We start from the raw sequence: 22,815 nt of genomic DNA, 5'->3' as shown, positions 1-22,815 counted from the left end.
ACACAGATAACACAATGAGGAAGCCCCTAACTTCTTGGGCCACTACTGCTAAATATGACCTACTGGTACAGTGAGGAGCTGTAAAGACCAAAGCCACCAAAGGATACAGTTTAGACATTACTCCTATTCAACGCCACTGTGTCTAGCTAACAAACAGCAGCATCAACTCCTGACCGAAGGCACAGCTGTCCATCAAAAGGAAATGAAAGACATACACACATATGGAGACACAGTCAAAGACTCATTTTACTTCTTTTAACTGACATGCATGAATGTATGTATGTGTGTGGATATGAAAATACTGTAACACAGCATTATAAAGCCATCTTTAAGTGCAGCCACTTATAATGCTTTATATTGGCCTCTAATGTTACGTTCTCTTGTGTTTGTCCTAAAATCACACTGATCCCATCAGTGTGTGCTTGTGTTTAGGTGACACCCAGTGTCTCCGAGTTAACAGTTAGTCATGCAGACCCACAGATGGTAATATTTACTCAGAAAGAGCAAATGGTGCGTTAATATTGCCTCAGGGTGTCTAGACCACAGTCCATTAACGTCACTCTATACCAGTGAGACGAAGAGGAAGAGGAGGGGTAGTAAGAGGAAGAGATGGAATGATGAAGGAGGGAGAAGGAGAAGAATCGACAATATGTAAGGAGGAGAGAAAGCAAGAGTTGGATTGAGTGATATTGTGATGCTACATTAACCATCCAAAACAGATTCTTCCCTAAAACAGCTGCTTTTCCCAGACTTGTAGGTTTTCATCGAGTTATAAAATTCATGGGAACCTGCATTTTCCAGACTTTCCAAGACCTGGGACGCATTGATTTTTTTTCTTCTGTACTTTTCTTAAGACTTTTACAGATCTGCACAGGAATTCTGGGAATGATAAGGAGAAAGAGGTAGAAGGGAGAAAAGAAGAGAATGCAATGAGAGGAAGAGGTAAGGAGAGAGAGGTTCAGGCAAAGGTGGAGTGTGTGTGTGTGTGTGTGTTTTGGGGGGTCAGGCAGTGACAGTAGACAGCATGGTTCTATGATGGCAGGATACTGGATCAGGTTGCAGTCTGAGCTCCCCCAGTACACCCAGTACAATGTGCCGCTCTGTTCCCTGCTGCCTACCCAGCTCACATCTGCAGCCGAGGCCCTTCCTGCCTGGAGGACCACAATCGTGACAAAAACACACCCACAAAAATAACACACGGGGCCACTGAGGTACACACTCACATAGCACTGGCAGGGAATACTGCACCAACAAACCTTGCAGGACGAGGAGCGGCAAGTATGAAATTAGACAAGGAAGAAAAACAGAAAGCCAGGGGGCACAAACTCTCTCTCTTTACTTTCTTTCTTCTCTCTCTTCCCACTCCTTCGGCCTTTCCTACCATAAGCGCTCACAGATGGCTGCGGCCCTTTGATGTAAATGTGGACCAATTACGCTGCTGTCATTAAGACGGGAAACAGGGCTCCCAGGCACGTGAGGGCAGTTACAACTGGAGCTGTAGGTAAAGATTACAGTAGCTCATACAGTTATCCCTACTGACAGCTGCACTGACTGAAATGAAAATTTTAAGAACATATGACTGATAATAAATGACTACAGGTCATCTACTTGATGCTGCTGATTAGACTTAATTGAATCTGAAATTATTCCGAAATGTTGGGGAGAATCGCCCAATCCCTTCTAAAAGCTGCTAACAGCTACACTGAACTATTGCTACAGTACACTGCTGATGCTCTATAAATACCTCATATCTCCAAAATACCAACATTTCATGACTATCTGTACAAATACAGATTTGATTACACTGAACCCCAAATAAGTTCTTAAGACAACTATTCTGATCAGCCCCAGTAGTCAATCCTTTCATTGATAACATGTAAATCACTGTAAGTGGTCTGCAAATACTCTGAAATAATTACATGTTGTTTGATGTATGATAGAGCACGATACTGTGGGCTGGATTTTCAGCAGGTGCCACAGGACAGAAACAATCACATCACTGTGACACTCAGCTCCACAGAAACACAACTGACCAACCATGCAGACCACCAGCTTATTATAACCTGACAGAGAAACATATTTGATACCCAGGCCGGCAGTCACACTGTAACAGGAGGTGTGTAGCTAAAGCTGCTGAAGCTGTAGCTCCCATCAGCTGCCACTAGATGGAGCTAAACAGATCTAATGAACTTAGTGACAGGAATCACTGTTAACATAGTATAGTCAAAGTCTGTTGGAGGGCTGAAACCACACACACACACACACACACACACACACACACTTTGGTGTTTACACGTACACACACTATGCAAACAGACAAACTCACAGGAGTGAGATATAAACACTGCCAATGCTTACTTAACGAGTAACGATTAAGCAGTACAGGCCGTACAGTCTGTCAGCTGAAGGGTAAATGACTCGACTATCTGGACACACACACACGTCTCTTCTGTCTGAAAACAAAGCAGCTGACACACAGTTTAGACCACGTATGCACACGACACATCGGAGTGAGGATCACTGGTCCAACGAGTTTGCACAGTAAAGGAATTCAGACATTCAAACATTCAATTTAAACAACCCCCGAATTATTTAATAGCACAAATAAGGGACTCCTAAGAGCAGCAGCATTTAATGATCATATTCCATATATATTTCATTCATCCACCCATCTTCTATACCTTATTGTGCACTGTAGCACTAGTAGGGGACATCATAGACACCTCAAGTGGTAAGTTTAGAAAAAAATGATAATAATAAAAAGACAGTCCTAGGTGATATATATATATATTACACATATATTTCTGAGAATGGTGCATGCACACACACACACACACACACACCCATCTAGTCAGCCATCTTGGGTCATACTCTCACTACAGACTTGTATGAGGTGACACCTGAGTGATTCTCACTTCACTTCACTTCAGCCTTGGATGCTCTATGTCACAATTTATGTTTGTGTGTATGTTGTGTGCGTGTGTATGTTGTGTGTGTGTGCATTTGTGCACATGTGCCCTTTCCTCCTATGGTGCCAAATACCAGACACACACTCCAGCTGACACATTGACCCCTCACCTCTCCCCTTTACACAACGACCACATTGTTAGACACAGGGAGCAAGAGGGACGTGCAATATTGACCCCAGATTAACACACACGGACACACATATTCATTTGTACACCAACTTTCTGTTTTAGTATTTGAGTGTCCTCACACTCAAGATGGCAGGGTTTTTGGGCAACTGAGATGAGAAAAATGAGCATAAAAAAGCATCATAAATTACAAAAAGTTAAGTATAAAACTAAACTCCAGTGTGTGCATACTCTTCTTGTTCCTCAATCACCAGCTGTGTCGCCGTCCACCCAGCTAACCGCGATGTCTAGGCGTACAGTATGAGCCGCTGCACGTTATAATTTTCAACATGGTGCTCTATAGTTACGATTTATTTATAATGCCTTGTGTACACAGACAGAAAAGCCATTATGACTACCCGTGCTGTAAAAGGGGGGTTATTTGACTGTACATTATTAATATGGTATAACATGAGGCTGGTCAGTGTGGTGTTAATTATCACGTACAGTCAGTGTCACACCATGTGGCAGTGTCTGGCTAGCTAGGCTAATACAGAGCTGTCCTTTGTGCTCCTGTATCAGTGTCAGTAAATCCTGATGCTTGGTGTGATAGGAAAGGGGAGTGAGAGCATATTGATGACAGAGAGGGGATCCTCCCATCACAAATATTTCACTGATTTCCCGCACTAACAATAATTGTTGAGGACCCAACAACAAGATGGAGAGAGTTAAAGAACCAGAAGAGAATGATTTTAGAAGTACTAAACCGAATCAGAGCTTTGACGGCAGTAGATCAGTGACACTAGAGCATTTGAATACCATAATGTGAATTTATTTGTGATGTAACTACATGTTGTAATCAGTTGTATAATCCAATAACAACTTATGCAGTTCAAACTCAAACAGCACGGCAGCTTATCTCTTACAGAGCAAAAGAACTGATGAGGGATTTTGATAAATGATGACCAGTACAATGTCTTCCTTGCCTGCCAAATGTCTCACAAAGTGTACACGTCAGGATTACTTGTCCACTTATGAGCCGTCTTTGGGCCTTGGCTTGCAACCTGATTATGCACTGGGAAGAAAGGAGATTTAGAAATGCTGACAAATTAATTTCAGTTGAAAAACACCCCTTTTTGAGAAGACACCTCTGTCATCCCCACATCACACAAACCCACAGTCTGAAAAGCAGATTGAATTGGTTTTACTGGCTTGGGAAAGCTTTTAGAGAGGACAAGAGAATTATTTTTGGCTCCTAATAATCATTACTATCATGTGCTTTTTGCTTTTTACACCTGCCTCTATCAGAGTGTCACTACTGATGAATCTCACAGCTGTTGTGGTTTAATTCTCACTAAAGGGTAATGCGAACATTTGCTGTGTTGCAGCCTTATGTGGTTTCTTCTTTCACTCCATTGAGGAGCTGCTGCCAGCATATGCCCAAGTCCTCTACTGTCCCCTGTGTACCATTATGTGGTCTGTGCCAGTCTGTGTGTGCTGCACTGAAGCTGCCAATGTGTATCGTGCTGGAGTCTTGTGTGGTTTCGGGGCTGGAGGCCACAGTCTTAGTTTGGATCTGAGGGTGGATACTGTCACCACAAGGCCTACATGCACCTACAGGAGCCCGACCAGGAGACAGTCAGTGGTTCCCTGTAACGCTCCATCACATGGGACAGACAGCCAGCAATGGCACAAATTAGAAACCTGTCTCAGACTGATTGATCTGTGCTAAATCACAGCTCAGCTCTGACTGCACTTAATTCACAAAACCACAAACAGTCTCCATATACAATTAAAGGAAAAGCACAGGTTTCATTGATCTATCTCTCAGTCACTAACTTCATTTAGGCTCAACTGATATCAAATGTTTCTGCTGACAATATAATTGATTTAGACGGAAAGCCGCGATAGCTGAGATTCCACAAACTGGACGATTGTTAGAGCAAAACAGTGCAAAAAATTATAATCTGGCCTCTGAAAACGGGTCAGCAGACTTTTACTGCATGTTTTATACATCCTAAAGATAATGACCAAGTTCATACACTTGATCTCCATTTCACCACAGTAGTTCACTCTAACACATCGGCTTGGAGCAGTGTAGTGTACTGCCAGTGGAGTTATATTAAACCAAACAGCTTCAATAACAGTGACTGGTGGTGGCTGAATACCTACATTTAGCCCAGAGTCTAGTCACACTTATAATAAAGAGGAAGTGTAGCAGCAGTGGACCAGCATTACATAATAATCATCATCACTGTCTCCAGCGACACCTTTTCAGAATGGAAATCCCCACATCAGATATCTACCCTACATTCAGGGCATCTTTATAGGTGTAATCTAACTAGAGAAACAAGTGTGAGGGGGTGATGGATAAAGAGCAATGCATCATGTCGTATCCTTCCAAGCTATTTCCCTGCCTTCCTCCCAGTGCATGCTGGGATGGACTCCATTCCATTTATGAGCCTAATTAGAAAGAAAGAATAACTTTCTTATAAATTATGCTACGTACATTATAAGATAATTGCTGCATCAGGCCACTTCAAACAGACCCAGAGAGAGGTAAGTGCTCTCCAGTGTTTTCTGTATTTAAACCTTACTCTGTCTTCTAATCTATGATGGACAGAAGCCCGATCATCCCAGTCCAAGGAAACAACTATTTTATACCAGCATTTAAAACTATTTTCAAGTGGATAGACTGTACTGATGTCTGGAAAAGAGATGTATATTAGCTTTACATGTAAAAGCACACAGCTGGTGTCTGCGTCCTCCTACACTGACTTCCTAGAAGTAGCTAAATAACAGTGACTAGGAATAGCATCCTATACAGCCTGTCATTAGAAAGTTGGCACACACGCTCCTGCCGTCCTTGTACATCTTCTGCTGAAACAGAATGCCTTGGAGGAGCGACGCCTAACTATCCACACAAACCACTAAATCATCACCTATAGAATCAAGGAAAAAAGAACTATCTTCAACCCACTATGTTCTTCAGGGGATGTCATGATTTAGAGAGGAGGCCTCAGAGGCGTTTATGTGTGTCTCAGCTTTGAATTCTGCATGTTTTAATTTTACAGCCACAGTCTTGGTCTTGTCTGCCCATGCAATTTTGCATCTCAGAAACTAAGAGAAACTAAGAGCCTTGCAACAGTCCCAATTAGTGGTTCTGAAGAGGAAGAGTCATTTTTGTAGATCATAAACCAGCTTCTCTGTCTGCGATAGGGTTACACAGAAAGGTGTCAAATATGAAAAGGACATCACACAATAATGGAAGTAATGGAAGTTCCCATTCACACCCTTTAACCATATAAAGACCCACACATGAATTAATAAGGGATTTTTAATATTCACCATCATCAAGTGTCATTCTACATCATGGACTCCCACCTACACTAAGCTGAACAGTCATAGTTCTGCATTTTTATTTAATAATAATTCAGTATTTAAATATAATTTACTCCAATGACATCACTAAGCTCAGCCTGAACTGGTCACACTGTTAGCTGAGCCAGTTTTCACATATTCACCCGTTCACTTTGTCAACAGTCTATTAACTGGCAGGCATTGATGACATGGGAATTGACAAGGCCGCCTAGTGAAGAGGGCAAACTTTGTTCTAAAATCAGTATTTTAGTTAATGTGTCATCCCTGATTATGATTCGCTGCCAGAGCAGCAACCTTACATTGCACGTTCATTAAAGTTAGAGTAGAGAGGTAGTCTGAACATTCCTAACCACCAAATTAATTGACGGCTACTTGGCTGAAAAGTACACCGAACACCTTAAATTGGACCCCAAAGTATTGGTCCAAAAGGAAGGAGTGTGGATGTGGATCACCAGAGCCACGAGGGGAAATGATGACAAAGCAGAGGAAGATCAAAGGGACAAAGTTAAAGCTGCCAGACTGAGTCACATGTGACCAGAAGCCTGAAATACCACACACTTCCATACAGTCACAGAAATGAACTGGTGAAGCTCTGCTCTGCCACCACGTATAGGAGCTCTATTCATAGAGAGAGAGAGAAAGAGAGAGTGCAGGGTTATGTTATGTTTAGCCAAATTGAGACAGACTGCCCTTTGAGGAGAGCTCTGCTTTGAAATGAGGTTGAGGAACATCCATGTCAAGAAAATATTGCCCTCTGATTTTCTCCTCCTTTGAACAAAACTCGGCTTTCATGCCCCTGTAGGCCTGTGCCTCCTTTTTTCTAGTCTTCATTCTCCCAGGGAAGAGAGAATAAACACGAGAGTTTCTTACCACTTTCTTCTCTAAATCGGTCTTTCACTGCTAGGGTGGGGCGCTGTTATAGTTTACACTAACATCTGTGCTGCTGCACCACACAGCGCGCACAGGAGCGCGCGTACAGTCCAATTACGCGCATGTGATTCACTGTGCGCGCGCAGGGACGCTGCTGCACGTGCACGCAGGGGACCAGGCACGCGCTCACAGCTAACAGGAGTGTCTTAGTTGCGTCACTGTGACATTATCACATGGTCAGAATATTAAAAAAAACTACAAGGGAACGTGCACCTCCTCCTGCAGAGCGTCTCCATAAGTTTGATCTAAGATGAGATATACAACCTGATCGAGGTGTTGCACACAGAGAAACAGTCAAAGATTTACACTCCCTCAACTGGGGAAAAAACATCCATAGCTTACAAACGCATATACACAAACACAACTGTACAAAGCGCACATAGACACGGAGACACTGAACGCTTTCACTCCCAAACCCCTGCGACCGAGGTGCTCCGCCGCATAATAACCTATTCATAAAAAGCAAAAATGTCTCAGGCTTCCGCCTCCAAAATACACACGGGAGACGACGGGAAGGTGCAATCGCCTCTCGCCATCTGAAATTGGAACCAGGGCCAAAGAATACACTGGAGGAGGGCAATTTATGTTACAAAAGCCCCCTTGGTCCGTAAGCTGTCCCGAAAGTTGTCCAAACGAAGAATAAAGAGCCATTGAGCCATCTGTCCGCTGAAACTTCTAAAGCTAATTTATTTCTCCAAAAACGTTTGTGAAAAATAAACCTGCTTTGGTGTTTCTGCTCAAAATCTGCAAGATGTTTCTCAGCCAAGTCAAACTTCGCTTTGACTTCAATAACAATAATAAATATATTACAATGGCCAAAGATAAAAATAACTGTCCAACCAGCTTCAGGTTCACAGCAGAGTTCTTCAGCTACGAGCTGAACTAAAACCTCCCAACAAATCATGTCCAAACATTACAATTCTAAGTGTTGCTGCAGTTTTCTTTTTTATCTTTGTTTTTTTTCATGGCGTGCCGCTTGCTATTCGCATCACAAGCCTTCAGTCAGATCCGATCTGATGTGGATTCAGGTGAATCAATAGACGCTCTGTGTTCAAATAACTGAAGATCACTAGCGGGCCGTCAGGGAACTGCAGCCCCTGAAGGTGGCGGGAGAGGAGGGGGTGTAGTACAACTGTAGACTGGAAAAATGTGCTAAATCCTCTAAACACTAGTGTCTAAACCCATTCTTCTAACAAGAATGTACTGATCTTTGTTACATTTACAAAATAAAATAGAATAAAATACAAATGTTGCCTGTTGCACAATCATCTCTCCGTAGACTTCCAGTCACATCCTACAAACTTGAGGCGGAAATCCCTCCTCTCCAGACAACCAGGGGCTGTGATGGACGAGCTGGTGCACAGGCTGAGCTGGTAAACACTGCTGGCAGCCTGCATCCACAGCGCAGCTCTCTCACATGCCTGCGTTCAGTGGCAATACTGAAGAAACATTGGTACAAATGTTCAGCAAACCCCGTCAAAAGCGACAGCAGCAGCTCTTCGCACCGTCCTACCCCACACCCCCTGCGGACAGAATACACGAGCACCACCCTGCCAACTGAACAAAGTGGTGGAATTAAGTTTATGAGAGGTTAGTAGGAGCAGTCAACATTAGGGAAATTGTTCAAAATGACTAAAAAAAAAAGCAGCAGGATGCCTGAAATATTTCAACTCGGCGTCCAAGCTCAACACTTGGTGAGATGACACCTGTCAGCAGGCTGCATGCGCACCGAGAGGCGACTAAATACTTTGATTCGAAACATAACGCACCTGTATGTTTTCCTGCATTAGACGGGAATTAAAATGCTTTAGTAAGCTCTCTTGTAACATCCAGTATCAGACAGGATGTGCTGACACGGGCGAGATTTCAGATTCCGGTTAAAAATACAACGTTTTTCAACACGGTCACTAATAACGAACAGAAAAATTGGGATTGTATCACTCTTTTTGTTTTCTTCTTCTGTTTTGGGGGGAATGGACCTTTACAGTTCCAACGCCTAATATCTCCTAAATGTCTTATAGGCCCATTTTCGGACACACATTTCGATCACATATTTCCCATCTTTAGCAGTCAGGGAGGGAAACAGGTCCTCCTGGGGTGCTTTGGGAATTTCACTCAATGCAGAAAGCAAAGATAAAGTTCTGAATGTGCAAGTAACAACGCACCACCCCAAAGAGATGAACATGCTTGGATACTTTGGGGTTATTGCTGTTGTACCATTGTGGCCACTTTTCAAGGGGAAAATGTAAAGAAGCGTGTCAAGTGCGCAAGTGTCCGATAATGGATGAGGCGTACATTTACAACGCACGCCAAAGTAGACAGGTAGACATGGAAGAATGAAGATGTTTCAAAGGAAAAAGCCCACTGAACGTAGAAGGTAATCTGACAAAGTCTCTTTTAACATAACAAGTATTAATGGAGGAAACCGTCTTACCTGCCCGAACCACGGTTGTTTGGCACAAGGCGAGGGCCACGGTTACCAAGGCGAAGGATGAGAAATCCACGCGCCATGGTCTCCGTTTCTTCCGGAAGGGACAATCTCCAGTATCCATAGTGTTGCAGTAGTTTGCCGGCCTGGTTGAGCTGTAAATGCAGGATATGGTGGAAGTTATCCTCTCACAGAAAGCCAGCCGACGAGGAGCCCGACTGAACCTTCTGCGAGGCAGCAGACAAAAAGGAACGCCTCTGGAGACGTCTGTACCTCTCTCCCGGAAACTTTCCTTAATGAGTTACCTATGTCTGTCTGTTAATGCACAAAACCTAAACACTAAAGGGGTTTGGGGTGAATAAATATCTTTTATTTTAACGTTTAACCCCTTAGTGCTAAAGCCCCATTGAGTCACACTGGGTACGAGTACCCAAAGTGGAGAGAGCAGCAGAGAGAGACCTGGAATCACGCTCTCTCTCTCCCTTCTCTCTCTTTCCCTCTCTCCTTCTTTACTTACACACTTACTCCCACGAAGAGCTAGTGTGTGTGTGTGCTGCGTGTGGAGAGAGAGAGAGAGAGAGAGAGAGAGGGAGGGAGAGAGAGAGAGAGGCAAAGGGGAAGAGGGAGAAGGCGTGCGTAATTGCGCCCAAGGTGCACGCAGATCTACGTGTGCGGAGAAGCTTCTGAGTGTGAACTGAACGTTTTTAATGATAGGCCTATACAAATATTTTGACCCCCCCAACACACACACACACACACACACACACACACACACACACACACACACACACACACACACACACACACACACACACACACACACACACACACACACACACACACACACACACACACACACACATTGGCTTCTTTCTTTTCAACTGAGTTAGCGGTTTAATATTGCTCATTTGACGCACAGGAGTCCATGAAAACCGTTTTCTGTCTGCGTCTGATTCTGGATAATTTACCGAAAAGAGTGGGCAAAGTATTTCTCCTTGACTGCTGCACTTAAGAATTTCTTGTGTTTGTATCTGGGGCATGAAAAGAGTGCCTTTATTAACCACTCAGGTAAAATAAGGCAGCACAACCACGCACCGCGCTGTGCCTGCAGAATGAGTGAGCGCTCGGCCGGCCAATCAGGCTTCTGTCCGCGTTACTGACCACGCCCCTTTCACCACGTCCTCCCAGCTCTGCTCGCGTCCCGATTGGCCAGTCCCACGTGGCCTTGTTATGAAGCATCAGCTCAATAGTGTGTGTGTGTGTGTGTGTTACCTATCCCTCACATCCTTTAACATCATGTCTCCATATTGGTTTTTACCAGACAAACTGCTTTGTTAAAAGAGTCTATGATGCTGAAGCTAAAAGCAAATAGTCACATGAAATCTGAGAATGTTTTTTGAAGGTAAAATTTAGGTTTAGGTTTACCAAATTGGACAAAACAATTAGCATGGATGGGTAGATGTTTGGGACAAAATACTACATTTTGTTGATATTTTTATGTCCCAGCCTGTCATGACCAAAGCCAAGCAAAGTGATATTTACTTGAAGAATGGTGTTCCACACCCGCGGCACAGTTAGACAGATTAGAAGAATCTATGCTCAGGGGCATTGAGGCTGTTCTGGTGGATTGTGGTGGAACAATAACCAAGCCCCACTCAGGTTTAGAGTGGCTGCCCAGCTGGGCTTACACCAGACCCCTACACCTGATAACAGACCCACAGGGCCTTTCGTCATGCTCAGCCCAACCAGGGAGCAGGCCCAGGCACCATTCACTCCTCTGCAGGCTCCTCTCCAGGTGTCACTCCAGGATGAGGGAACACCTTTCCCGGCTCAGGTGAGGTTGCTAGAATTTATGAAAATGTTCAAACTTAATTCATGTTAATACATTGAAAATATATGAGATAAAGTGATATACTGAATCTGTCCTGTAGCCAAACCTATTATAAAGATATGGCTGGTGTTACCGCACTCTCTACTTTTCCTATTGTCAAACAGACCAAAACCAGCGATGTGTTAGTCGTTTCTGACTTCTCTTCACAGCTGAGCAGCAGCTTAACAGCTGATTACTGTAGTTTGGTAGTCTTTTCATCAGCAGGATAGTACACTATATGTGGAAGTGACTCTGAATAAGCTTTGGTGGCCATACTTTTATAATTAACCCTTTCATGCATAGGTCATTACAGTGTGCAGCTATTCAAAAGCTGTTTTCTTTTATATGCATGAGTTTCAGTGGCATAGTTGCACATCAGCCAAGTTGCTCATTTTTTTCTGTTCAAACCTTCTATAAAAAGAAACCCTTGCAGGTAAGAAAAATATGGGGACATCACGTAACATCTAAGGAGTCATGCAATTGCTACATTTTACAAGTATTGATTCTATATTGGGAGGAAAATTATGGTTAATCACGCATGCATCACTAGCTATAGTTCAATTACTGGACATGTAAAAATATCTTTACAAAATTTCGGTTGAAAATAAAAAGTTCAAATCTTGTTTTTCAGCCTAAAGATGAATAAAAACACTGAACTATAAGCGCTTTCATCATATCTGTAAGAGAATACCTGAAAGTCCCAAATAAGATGAACATCACATTCTTTTCCGAGTAAGGTTTAGTTTACAAGCCACTGATTCTATTTGCCACTGAGAAGATATCGAACCGCCGGGTCATAAACTTCATAACGACTTTAGTAGTTATCTCAAAGAGACATTCCTTTTTTGATTTCAAAGTTGCTTTCATATCTCTCGTTGTCGTAAAAACACTCAGAACCATCTTCTATATTTCAAAGCTATGCCCTGTGCCCAGATGTCTGCCTTGTAAATGTTTCTGCAGTCACACAGCCCATGGTTAGTCACTTTCTTTGAATGTGCTCCACATCCAGAAAGCAGTAATTAACCATAATTATCCCTTGATGCTCTACACCACTCACTCTTTCTCACTACCCTTCATTTCTCCTGCCCATGTCTGTCTGATTCCACGAAGGGAATGGAGGGTGTGTGTTTGCATTCTCTAAGGGCTCAGGAACAAATCAAAAGATGAATAACTCTTGATTTTCCTTTAACTTACTTTAAGTAAAAAAACAACAACAGTATATCCTGATAAAAGACAGAGCACAGATCATCCACAATGGATGGATGGAAAAGAAGTTTTAAAACTGGAAAATAAATCATTTGAGTGTTATTATGAAAATATATCATAATTATTTCACTAAGTTTGGTTTAAAGTACAAATTTTGGACACAACTTATTTTATTGTCTTTGAAATGCATCACCAGTATAATGGCCAAAATTGGTTAATACAAGAAGGTATTTGGTTTACTTGTTCAGTCTGACCACCGGGAGAACACTCAGTGCTTCACCTACAGTGTAGATACGAGTTAGAACACGAGAGCAGACTAAACATAAACATGCTAGTATACATTAAGAACTAAACATTTGTGTCAGTGTGGTAATTCTGCTGTTGTTAAGGAGCGCAGCAGTGAGCAGGACAGTAAACCGACTGGCTTTAACACTATTATTGTAACATAAAGATCCATCAGAACAGTAAAAACAAGTTGATGAATAAAATATTAAGCTAGTTCGACTGAGCAGATTCAGATCAACCCTCTTTTAAGGTTTTCCTCACACTAGATGTCTGTTTGAAGAGTTGCTAACAGTGGAGAAGTTTGATTAGTCAGACTTTCAGTGAGAGTTTTAGCGTCTACATCTGGTTTTGATGGATTTTCTACCTTGTCTACAAACACATTTTGAGTGCAACATTAAACATTCATGATTTGTTGATATAAAAATGACCAAATTTAAGGATATCAGCATAACATGTTGACAGCTTGAATCTTGAAGCTGGTTTAACTATAGCACTGTATGTATCATAAGGCGTAAGGTGGATACGCTCCAGGTTTCTGCCAGTGCCCGCTAATTTTCTCATGATACACTGTATGATGTTTTTGGAGTCATGGGCTCTTAAGATGCCTGACGCCACCATCTCTGTCCCCAGAATACATGTCTACTGGATACTAAATTCCAGACAAAGAGAAAAGGGACACGCTTAAAGTACGAGGGCCATGTTTTAGCTTCAGTTCAGCGGTAATGTACTGTCTATAAATTTGCATACAGGGCTGCCAAAAGAAGAAAATTGCACTGCCTTCTCATAAGAAACTAGAGGGGTGAGCTTTGATGTATATGGAATGAGAAGGAGCGGCCGCTATGCGATCGTTCTCTGAAACCATCAAGTAGGCTGCTGCATCCAGCAATTATCCATCAGGAATCATGAAGAACATACAGCTGGGGCAGTTTTTGTACCTATATATTACTATACACAGGCCAAATGGAAAACATAGATTTTCATGTTCTAAGACGTCGAAGAAAAACTATAAAAAGATTTCTTTGATGGAATAAAAAAGCAAAACGAGGACAGAGGGGGTGAAAAAAAACCCCAGCAATAAAGCTGAAAAGATCAGAAAGCAGAGTTAAAAAATAGATACTGGTGCATTTAATGCAGTAAAATACACAATCTAAACTCAGTTTGTCATTTACACACTGTAGCCGTACTGTTAGTTTCACTGCATGGTTATTCGTACTAAATCAGAAAGTCCAGGAAACGCTCCCTCACTGCGGCAGCTCTGGGTTTTTATTTTGGCTTCCTGAACACAGTGGATTGAATGTTTTTTGAGAACAGACTGTTTAGTTATGGTCTTCTTGTGTGCCGAAAGTAGATGCCACAGGTTGTAAAAAGAGACACCCCAAGAGACATCTGTGGTATGTGTTTGTGCCAGAATGTGTGCACATACAACCATTTTTCAACTACACATGTGGATTCATATTCAAGGATTGTGACAGAAAGTGGTGGTCTGGCCGAAATGCATCTGATCTGTTGTTGTTTGTTATGTCCATAGACTGTGGTTGTCTGGATGAAGTCTTTTTGAATGCTTGTCAGGTCAATCTGATTCACTTTAGTTCATTTCATGATTCCTGTATGTCTTTGGTAAATTCATTTAAACCTAGTAATGTATCTGTCCACACTTCTCCAGCAGTGCTTTTACAATTATTCTAACTTTTTTATCTATTCATCTTTGTTTTGTTTTTATCACATCTATCACAAAGCTTTATGTTTATGTAAAGCACTTTGTGTGGCACTTCCTGCATTATGTGATGTAGAAATAATTCATGCCACAGTTTCCCCTCTGAAAGAAAGAGCTGGTGTGTTTTTTAAAATATAGGAATATAAAAACAACTTTGTTGAACTTTGCTGAAGGGGCCTCAAAGCGCACCTACTCTTCATTATTTCATTTGGACCAGCTGTTTTAGAGATATCACACTTGATTTATACGTTTTGACCATAAGCACCTCAGCCTGAATACTAATACTGGACTCACTCCACAGATTTTAATATGATGAAGTTGTTGAATATGGTCATAGAGGTTACCTTTGAAAAGAATACTGTTGTAATATCATTCACGACTGTATATTTAAAAAATATGAAAGGTCTTACTCATGTAAGTGGCTTTAATAATATGCAGACCATCAGGGTCATCTTCACTCTCCTCTTTCTTCTCGACATGCAAACTAAGACAGTGAGTGTCTGTCTTAAAGCAGGTTCACTACAGGTGCTTCAGCAGGTACCTACCTGTTCTTAAACTGATCCTGTGGCTTTCTTCCATTTGCTTTGACATATTGTGCATTCCTGTGAGCGACGTGACTTGATGAAGATTCATTCTGCAACTAGATGTTTGGAGAGCAAACTGGAGAAAACATAAAAACACAGACAGCAGGAACCAAGCAATAATTAAAAAGTCTACGGTAGTTCTTGTAGGCTTCCAACATACACCGATAACTGTCTAATACAAGAAATGCACTTTTGTTTTTGCACTGCAGCTCTACATATACAAAAAGTTTTTGGTGTTTGACTAAGTATGAGGAACCAGCAGGCTCCTGGAACTGCGGAGGGAGAAAGAGTGTCAGGTAGACATTTTGTCTAATGCAGTTTTAGTGTGCAATGTGTTTCAAGTGCCCACACCCTTGACCAAATGCAGCATAAAGCAACCCTGCCTTAGCAACAGTATAATCCACACAATCTGCTGAGCATCCACATTATGGAGGTACCACAAATTCCAAAGGACAGGAATTGCATGTATCCTCCAACAGCAGCATGACTTCATCATCCTGAAAAATACTTATGGCAGATTCCAGTGACCACTTTACCAAGAGGTGAGGCTGCTGAAATGTGACGACAGGGTAAAATACCCGATCATCAAAGAGCAGGTGCTTCCACTTGTCTAGTCCACAGGAAAATCTGTGCAGCAGGTTAATGTGAAACCTTAAATTGTTTAATTAAGCTTCAATGTCAGCCACATTTGAATTAATAAAACCTTATAATTTGCTGGGCAATAATTTAAAGGTTATAAGACCCAAGAGACCACAAGGTTTCCCTGCAGGGAAGCTCCAGCAGACGTGGCCACCCACCGCACTGATTTCTGACTCTCCATCCAGTCAGACGCATTGGAGTCTTAACCGGGTGCAATGTCAAAGGGTGATTAGTATCCAGCTGATAGAGCTGTCTGCTGTGGCAACATCTGGGTCAGTGCGAGCAAGAGCGGCTTCAAGAATGGATGAGACCGAGACAACAGCGTCTATAGAAGGAAAGCAAGAGATGGCATTAATGCTTGGAGGCAAACTCAGCAAGTGCCTGTGGGCAGCTCTCTCTGTGCGCCGTTTCCAAAAGGAGAACCTTGTAATTACAATAAAGCGGCCATATTATATTGCTGACTTCCTTGAAGAGTCTGTATTTTACTGGGCAGGGCCGCAAACGCACACACACCCTGCTAGCCACAACACACCGAAATAGATCAGAGCAGGGGCTCGCCTGGGAGGAAATGGAGAAAGGGAGTGGACTGATACTCTCTGCACTAACAGTAGGGTCAAAGAGTGTGTGTATCCCATATGAATACACACTCCACTTGGCCTGGTGAAGCTGCTGGAGGTGTGCTGAGCCAGGTGAAAAAGGGAATTCAGGCAGAGAATGGGTCAGTGATTTTGCATCTGGCCACCGAACACACCCAGCTAACCACATACCTCGAAATAGGCAGGAGAGGAGAGGAGGAGGAGGGAGGACAAGGGGTGACGAAGGGGCAGAGCGAGGGATGGGGGAGGTACAGCAAGAGTACACCTAAGTGGGTGTGTTTTTCTGTGTGGGGTGAGTGTTCACGAGCTCTTAAGTTTGCGTGCCAACTGCTATATAACACCGTGTTAGTGAGAGAGAGAGTTTATATATGAGCACACAGTGTATTTTGCCAAACGTTCACTTGTCTTTTGATATTTGATAAACTGAACTAAAGTAAAAAAATCCATGTGTGTGTTCCCTTCCCCCTTATTCTCTGCATTTCTCTTGTGTGCATATTTCATAGGTGGCTTTCAGTGCTTAGCATTTCTTTTTTGAGAGTTTGAAAGCAGCTTCCTCACCCTTTGACGTTAAATATAGCAATAGGTGAACTCCAGGATTTGCTCAATTTAGCACAATTATTCACTGTTAGAAGGTAATTTGCCCAGATGGTGCATAATGGCCGTACTAATAAAAGGCAATTAGAAGGGCTGATTACATAGCATGAACCAGAAAGAAGAAAATATGCTATTCTGAGCCGCAAAGTAAATTTCAGCATACATACGTGGAGCAGGTTTCATACATACATTTTATGTTAAAAACATAAAGTCCCCACTCTGAAAGTGTCAGAAAAAAATCCACATCTACCAAACTCTGAAAAAACCTGGAATTATAAGAAGTGTGCCCACAAGTACTGGCAATTTTAATTTCTTTTTACATACATGCCAATGAATATTGCCTAAGCCTGAAATAACCACATCTAGAGCTGCATCTAAATACCAAAATCCCTGAAATGAAACATAGCCAAAGATGGAGGGGAGAGATAGGACTCGAATGAAGGGTTGAGGAGAGTGCTGCCTGGGAGGGGACGTTAGGGCCGTGGAAAGGTACAGGCAGGAAAAATCACAGGAATGAATAGAGAGAGAGGGGAGGGAAGGGAGGAGGATGGGTGGGCAGAGAGCTGGTGGTGGGGGGCACACAGGCATGCAGAGGGTGAGAGGGAATGAATGAGGGCCATTGATAAAGAAGGAGAGAGAGGACAGAGGGGAGGGAGAAAGAGAGAGAGAGAGCAAAAGGGAGGGAGGAGGGATCAAACGGTATTTACACATGGAGATTCCAGAAAAAATTGGGGTGGGGAGGGAAAAGGTGGGTGGATGGACGGATGGATGGATGGATGGACAGAAGCATCGCTAACTGACCTACTGACTAAAACACAGGGTGGGTCCTTGGCATCTTTGACACAGCAACATATTTGTATCCTCAAAGTCGCAGCTTTTTCCACAGATGAAGTCACCTAAACAGCTGTCGCTGCAGCACCACACTGAGCTCCTCAGGGATGGAGCAGAGTTTCCCTTAGAATGACTCTGCAGAGGTTACCGCAGTTTAAAGGTGACACTTAAGTTGCCATGGCAAGAAAAACTCATTCTTTGTTGTTAGCTTGAATCCCTGTGTATATTCTTCCAATATGAAAGTGCACTTGTGTGTCTTTTTCTCTTCTTTTGTCTTGTGGTGATCGAGAAAATCCTTCAGGTGCGTCGGAGGTGCGTCGGCTGCCGGTACAATGAATGGCTCTGATATAACCTAATAATAATCTTTGTCCCCATACTCTTTTACATGGGGAAGACGTAATGAACTCTCTCAACAAGCCCCTCACAATGTTGCGTCCTGTCTATTTAAGCCGTTTACACCAAACACCAAAGAAAGGAGAATGTGATGTAAACACCATTTAACGGGACCCTCAAATAATACTTGGGTCAATCTGCCATTTGAAGATGACTCCTCTGAATCTGATCTGCCCTCTTCACACCCTCGTGAGTCTGTTTGTGCGTTCTGTGCAGGTGTGCCTACTGAGAGGTCGTTTTTAACAATCCTGATGTACGATAATGGAACTTTTACAATGATAACACATAGCTGACAAACCAGAGATCCAACAGAAAGGAGGGAATACTGTAAAACGTATAAGATAAGCTGCTCTGTGTCTAGCACCTTGTTGGGTTAGTTGACGTTATCCCAGCATACACTGGGCCGAAAGGGGGAGGACATCTTTGACTGGCAGCACTCCGTCACCGAGCCGATCCTAACAGACACAGTTTGACACTTCAGTCCATCCATCCTGCTCATCTCTGGACTGTGGACACAGAAAGAACAAGGAAAGCACTCTAAACATACTGTCCTAATCCTGAATACTTCCAACTTTAACCGATTTAATCTCTACAGCCCAACCCATGTGAGTATCACAAAGAAACAACAGCTCAAATGAACCAGGGGGAAGTAGAAAACACAACGTGGTGAGGTTTGGCGCTTCCCCACTTACAAGCTTTGGTTACCTGTAAAAAGAAAAAAGAAAAAGAGCTCCTCATTGACTCTGCCAGGACAGGGGAGCATTTCTAGAAAGAGAAGATTCAGACTGAAAACAAGTCTGTCTTGTGGGTTTTCTTCATTGTAAGGGATGAAAGAGGAGAAGCAGCAAGTATGTGAAGCATTAAAAGCATTCAGTTGGTTGACTGGCGAAGGGACAGAGGGCAGCGAAGCCCGGCTGTAACCCAGACTGGCCAGCTGGACACTGTAAGGTCGAGGAGAAGGTCAGGTGGGTCATTTTGCCGTCAGAGTGACACCTTGCTGTACCTGGCCCAGCTGACCATCACAAAGAGCTGTGGAGGAGACAGAGCTTGGAGTAGTTTTTCACACCAGCTGCTGAACTGGGCTCTTCAAGGGTGAAACGACCTGAGGTATCAGGACTGCATCTGTCTGTGGATCGTCAGGAATTGGTTATATGAGAAAGACGGCTGAAAGAAGTTCATTCTGAGACATGTCAAGGAAATGACCTTTAAATTTGACTTTGTCTTTTTGAGTCTGAGTGAAAGAAGAAAAAATAAATCAATAAACCTGCATGATGAGGAGGGGAGTGGGGTAAGAGAAGTAAGAATTATGATGGTTGCCCTATAGATGTTAGTAGTGGATTACATGATGCAAGCGCACAAAAATCTATACATTAAACTATAATTTGTTTCATTTTCTGGACATAATTTGAGCTGAACTAACACAGTGCTGCCTCTATATCTGTGGGATGGATGAAAAACAGGTTTGAAATGAATAGAAAAATTATAAAACTTGCAATATATCTAGGCCTGTGTTAACACATGGGCTTTTTTTTTATATACATGCTCATATAGACATACAACTATCTGTCTGTCAGTGTCAGAGCCATCTTTCCTCAGGTATAATACACTGCAGGTAACTATAGCAACAATGATGATTGTGCTATGTTAACTCAACTCAACTCCACTCACATTTAAAGACAAACTAGTCCTGGACAGAAACCTTAAAAAGCCGAGCTGAGGCTCAGCTCCACTCTCACAGACACCGCTGACAGAGGGACTCCTCAGCCGGCCGAGGTCAATAAGGAATGCACCAGGGGAGAGGGAGGGAATGTACCACAGGGGTGTTGAGGAAGGGGGTGGGGTGGCAGCGGAGGAAACACAGAGGGGGGAAACAGAGGGGTCTTTTGTGAGACAGGAAGCTGCAGAGACCAGGGCCCTCTCTCTGGGTACAGTAGTGGAGCAGACAGAACCCTGGGATATGAGAAAGATGGGACAGAGTGGAGGGAAGAGAGCTGAAGGAGCAGAAGGGTGGCAGAAAAAGGACTGAGCGATGGAACAAGATGCGACTTGGAGGATATGAGCGAATACAGTGCAGAAGTGGAAACAGTTATACTGAGTGCCCAGAAGTTAACATGGTATTTATTTTTCCCATAATCAGTCTTAGATGGTTGGATGTTTGAACCTTTCCATCATTTGGATGTGTTAGAAATATTAGTGACAACTTTGTTCAAAGAATTGTGGTTCACTGAAAAAAAGTCAAACATTTGCTGGCGACACTCTTAAAGGCGCTGGTGAAGTTACAGGTTGAACTTCATTGAGCTTGTTGGATAAACTTGGTTATTTGGACAGTTAATTGAAGATTAGATTGACAAATGATATCAGGGTATTATAAGGGAGCTGACAGCGAGATATGAGTCTTAAACTAGTCTGGTCCACTGAATCTTTAATCTGAGCAACAATGGTCTACAGGTTATAGAAGTGAACCTGAGACCGGAAAAAAGCCATTTTAATCCCCAAACTGAGAGACTATCACACTGTGAGGATAAATGTGGGTGCAAGATCAGCACCTGCGACTACAAAAATAACTGAGGTGCCCTTGAGCGAGGTTCTTCACCTCCAGCTGCACCGTGTGGAGCCACAGCAAATCTGACTGTGGTTGTACTGGGCAGCCTCCATGTGTGGATGGGGGCGTTCCTGAGACACAAATAGATTAAAGGAAAAATAAAACATTAGCATGTAACAGCATATAACAGTCGAAGCCATACTGAACGGAGGAGATGAGAAGAAGGTGAATCAAATGAGATGAAAGTGGTAGGAATGAGGAGGAGGAGGATGAGAACAGACTCGGGGCCTTGTGTGGTGCTGAGGCTTGGGACGGGAGCACAAAATATCAAAACAAAGAAAAACAAATGATGATTTCCACAACAAGATGAAGCGGCAGGCCGACATTATATGTAAACAGACACAGCAGCCAGTTAATGAGGTCAGGGAAAACCAGCAATAAAAACAACCCCAACATGAGCTCATTTCTGTCTGTCTCAGCCATCAAAGAGCTTTTCATCTTCAGCCTTCAGTTCAGCCCCATCCGGGTCATTACTGTACGGACAAAACATGCACATGCCAAGGCGGCAGGATAAATAACCGTGATGCTGCAGAATGAAAATACAACCCGCCCTCTTCCTTTCTCTGGCAGATCCTCTCCATCTACCGGTTTCCTCTCGTTGACACATTTCGGCCCTCTCACATTCATTCGTGGCACTCAGACAAGAGCTCGTTAATCCTCCCACACACCGCCTGCCCCGTCTCTCTTGTCATGACGTTGAAATTAAGAGGGTGGCACTTTGCAGTCTTTCCAGTGAAGAACCCCTATGTATACTGCTTGTGCACAAAAAAAGTCATTAAAGATGGAGTTCCTGCATATTTTACATAATTAAATTCAATACTTGATGCTTCAGACTTTTCTTAATTAAACTTGAGCAGCTGAAGCTGTTTAATGTTGTGCAGTGGCGCTTCATCGTTGAAGCTCAAATCACAATCACTATCATGGTTGAATGACAGAGGGTGCAAAAGAAAGTGTAGTACGTGGGTCAAATGGTGGAAAAAGTATAGTAGCGCCATCATAATTAAAACAAATGATTTTCCTAACATCCTTACTTGTACAGTGTGACTGCAGCAGGCTCTTCTTTAACTCCTCCAGACTTGGTGGTGATCCTCACTGTGGCAGTGTCATATGGTGATTTTCACATTATCATCATATACAAAGAGGCAGTAAATACAACCAAGTACTTGATCTGGAACATATAATGCTCTCTATGATGCTACATTTGAAGCTGGATAATGATTTATGCTTTCATATTTAATGTTAAATGCTGAATTCACCGCAAAATGCAAGTAAATGTTTAGCTGTTCCAGATGAGGTCTCTGTGAGACATTGCTTTCAGCACATCACTCAGTCAAACATATTTTTATCTGCCTTTTCCCTTGATTAGAAAGCAAGACCAACCGCCCTCAAATGTAGAATTATATACTTTATGTCGGACCCATTCTCAGTTTCTCCCAGATTTAGCTCTGCTCAGAAGGCACTCACAGTCATCTAAGTGCACCCTGGCTCAGATTTGGTCTATGTATACCCAAAATGTAGTGTATCATTACAGCTGAAAGAACATGGAGACAGCGGCTGACCAGCAATTTGGCTTGACTAAATGCTGTCACTTGCCATTCCAAAGTTTCTTCCCATCCCAGCAGTCTGGACATTGCAGCAGTTTGCCATTATATGCCATCAAACAGATAAATAAACCAAAGTGACTTGAC

The 22,815-nt window shown here is 42.8% G+C and overlaps 1 protein-coding gene across 1 annotated transcript in view; it reads right to left on the bottom strand.

Moving 5' to 3' along the window:
- col11a2 (collagen, type XI, alpha 2) overlaps window positions 1-9,937 on the bottom strand; it is a 44,734-nt gene extending 34,797 nt beyond the window's left edge. Inside the window, exon 1 of the mRNA XM_070846206.1 lies at window positions 9,820-9,937. Coding sequence (XP_070702307.1) covers window positions 9,820-9,937 — 118 coding nt within the window. The remainder of the gene's footprint in view (window positions 1-9,819) is intronic.
- Between the last annotated feature and the right edge of the window lie 12,878 nt (window positions 9,938-22,815).

Source organism: Pempheris klunzingeri, chromosome 16 (genome assembly GCF_042242105.1).
Source record: "Pempheris klunzingeri isolate RE-2024b chromosome 16, fPemKlu1.hap1, whole genome shotgun sequence".
Lineage (NCBI taxonomy): Eukaryota > Metazoa > Chordata > Actinopteri > Acropomatiformes > Pempheridae > Pempheris > Pempheris klunzingeri.
The sequence above is the reverse complement of the archived record's forward strand: the minus strand, read 5'-3'. Positions and strand labels throughout refer to the sequence as shown.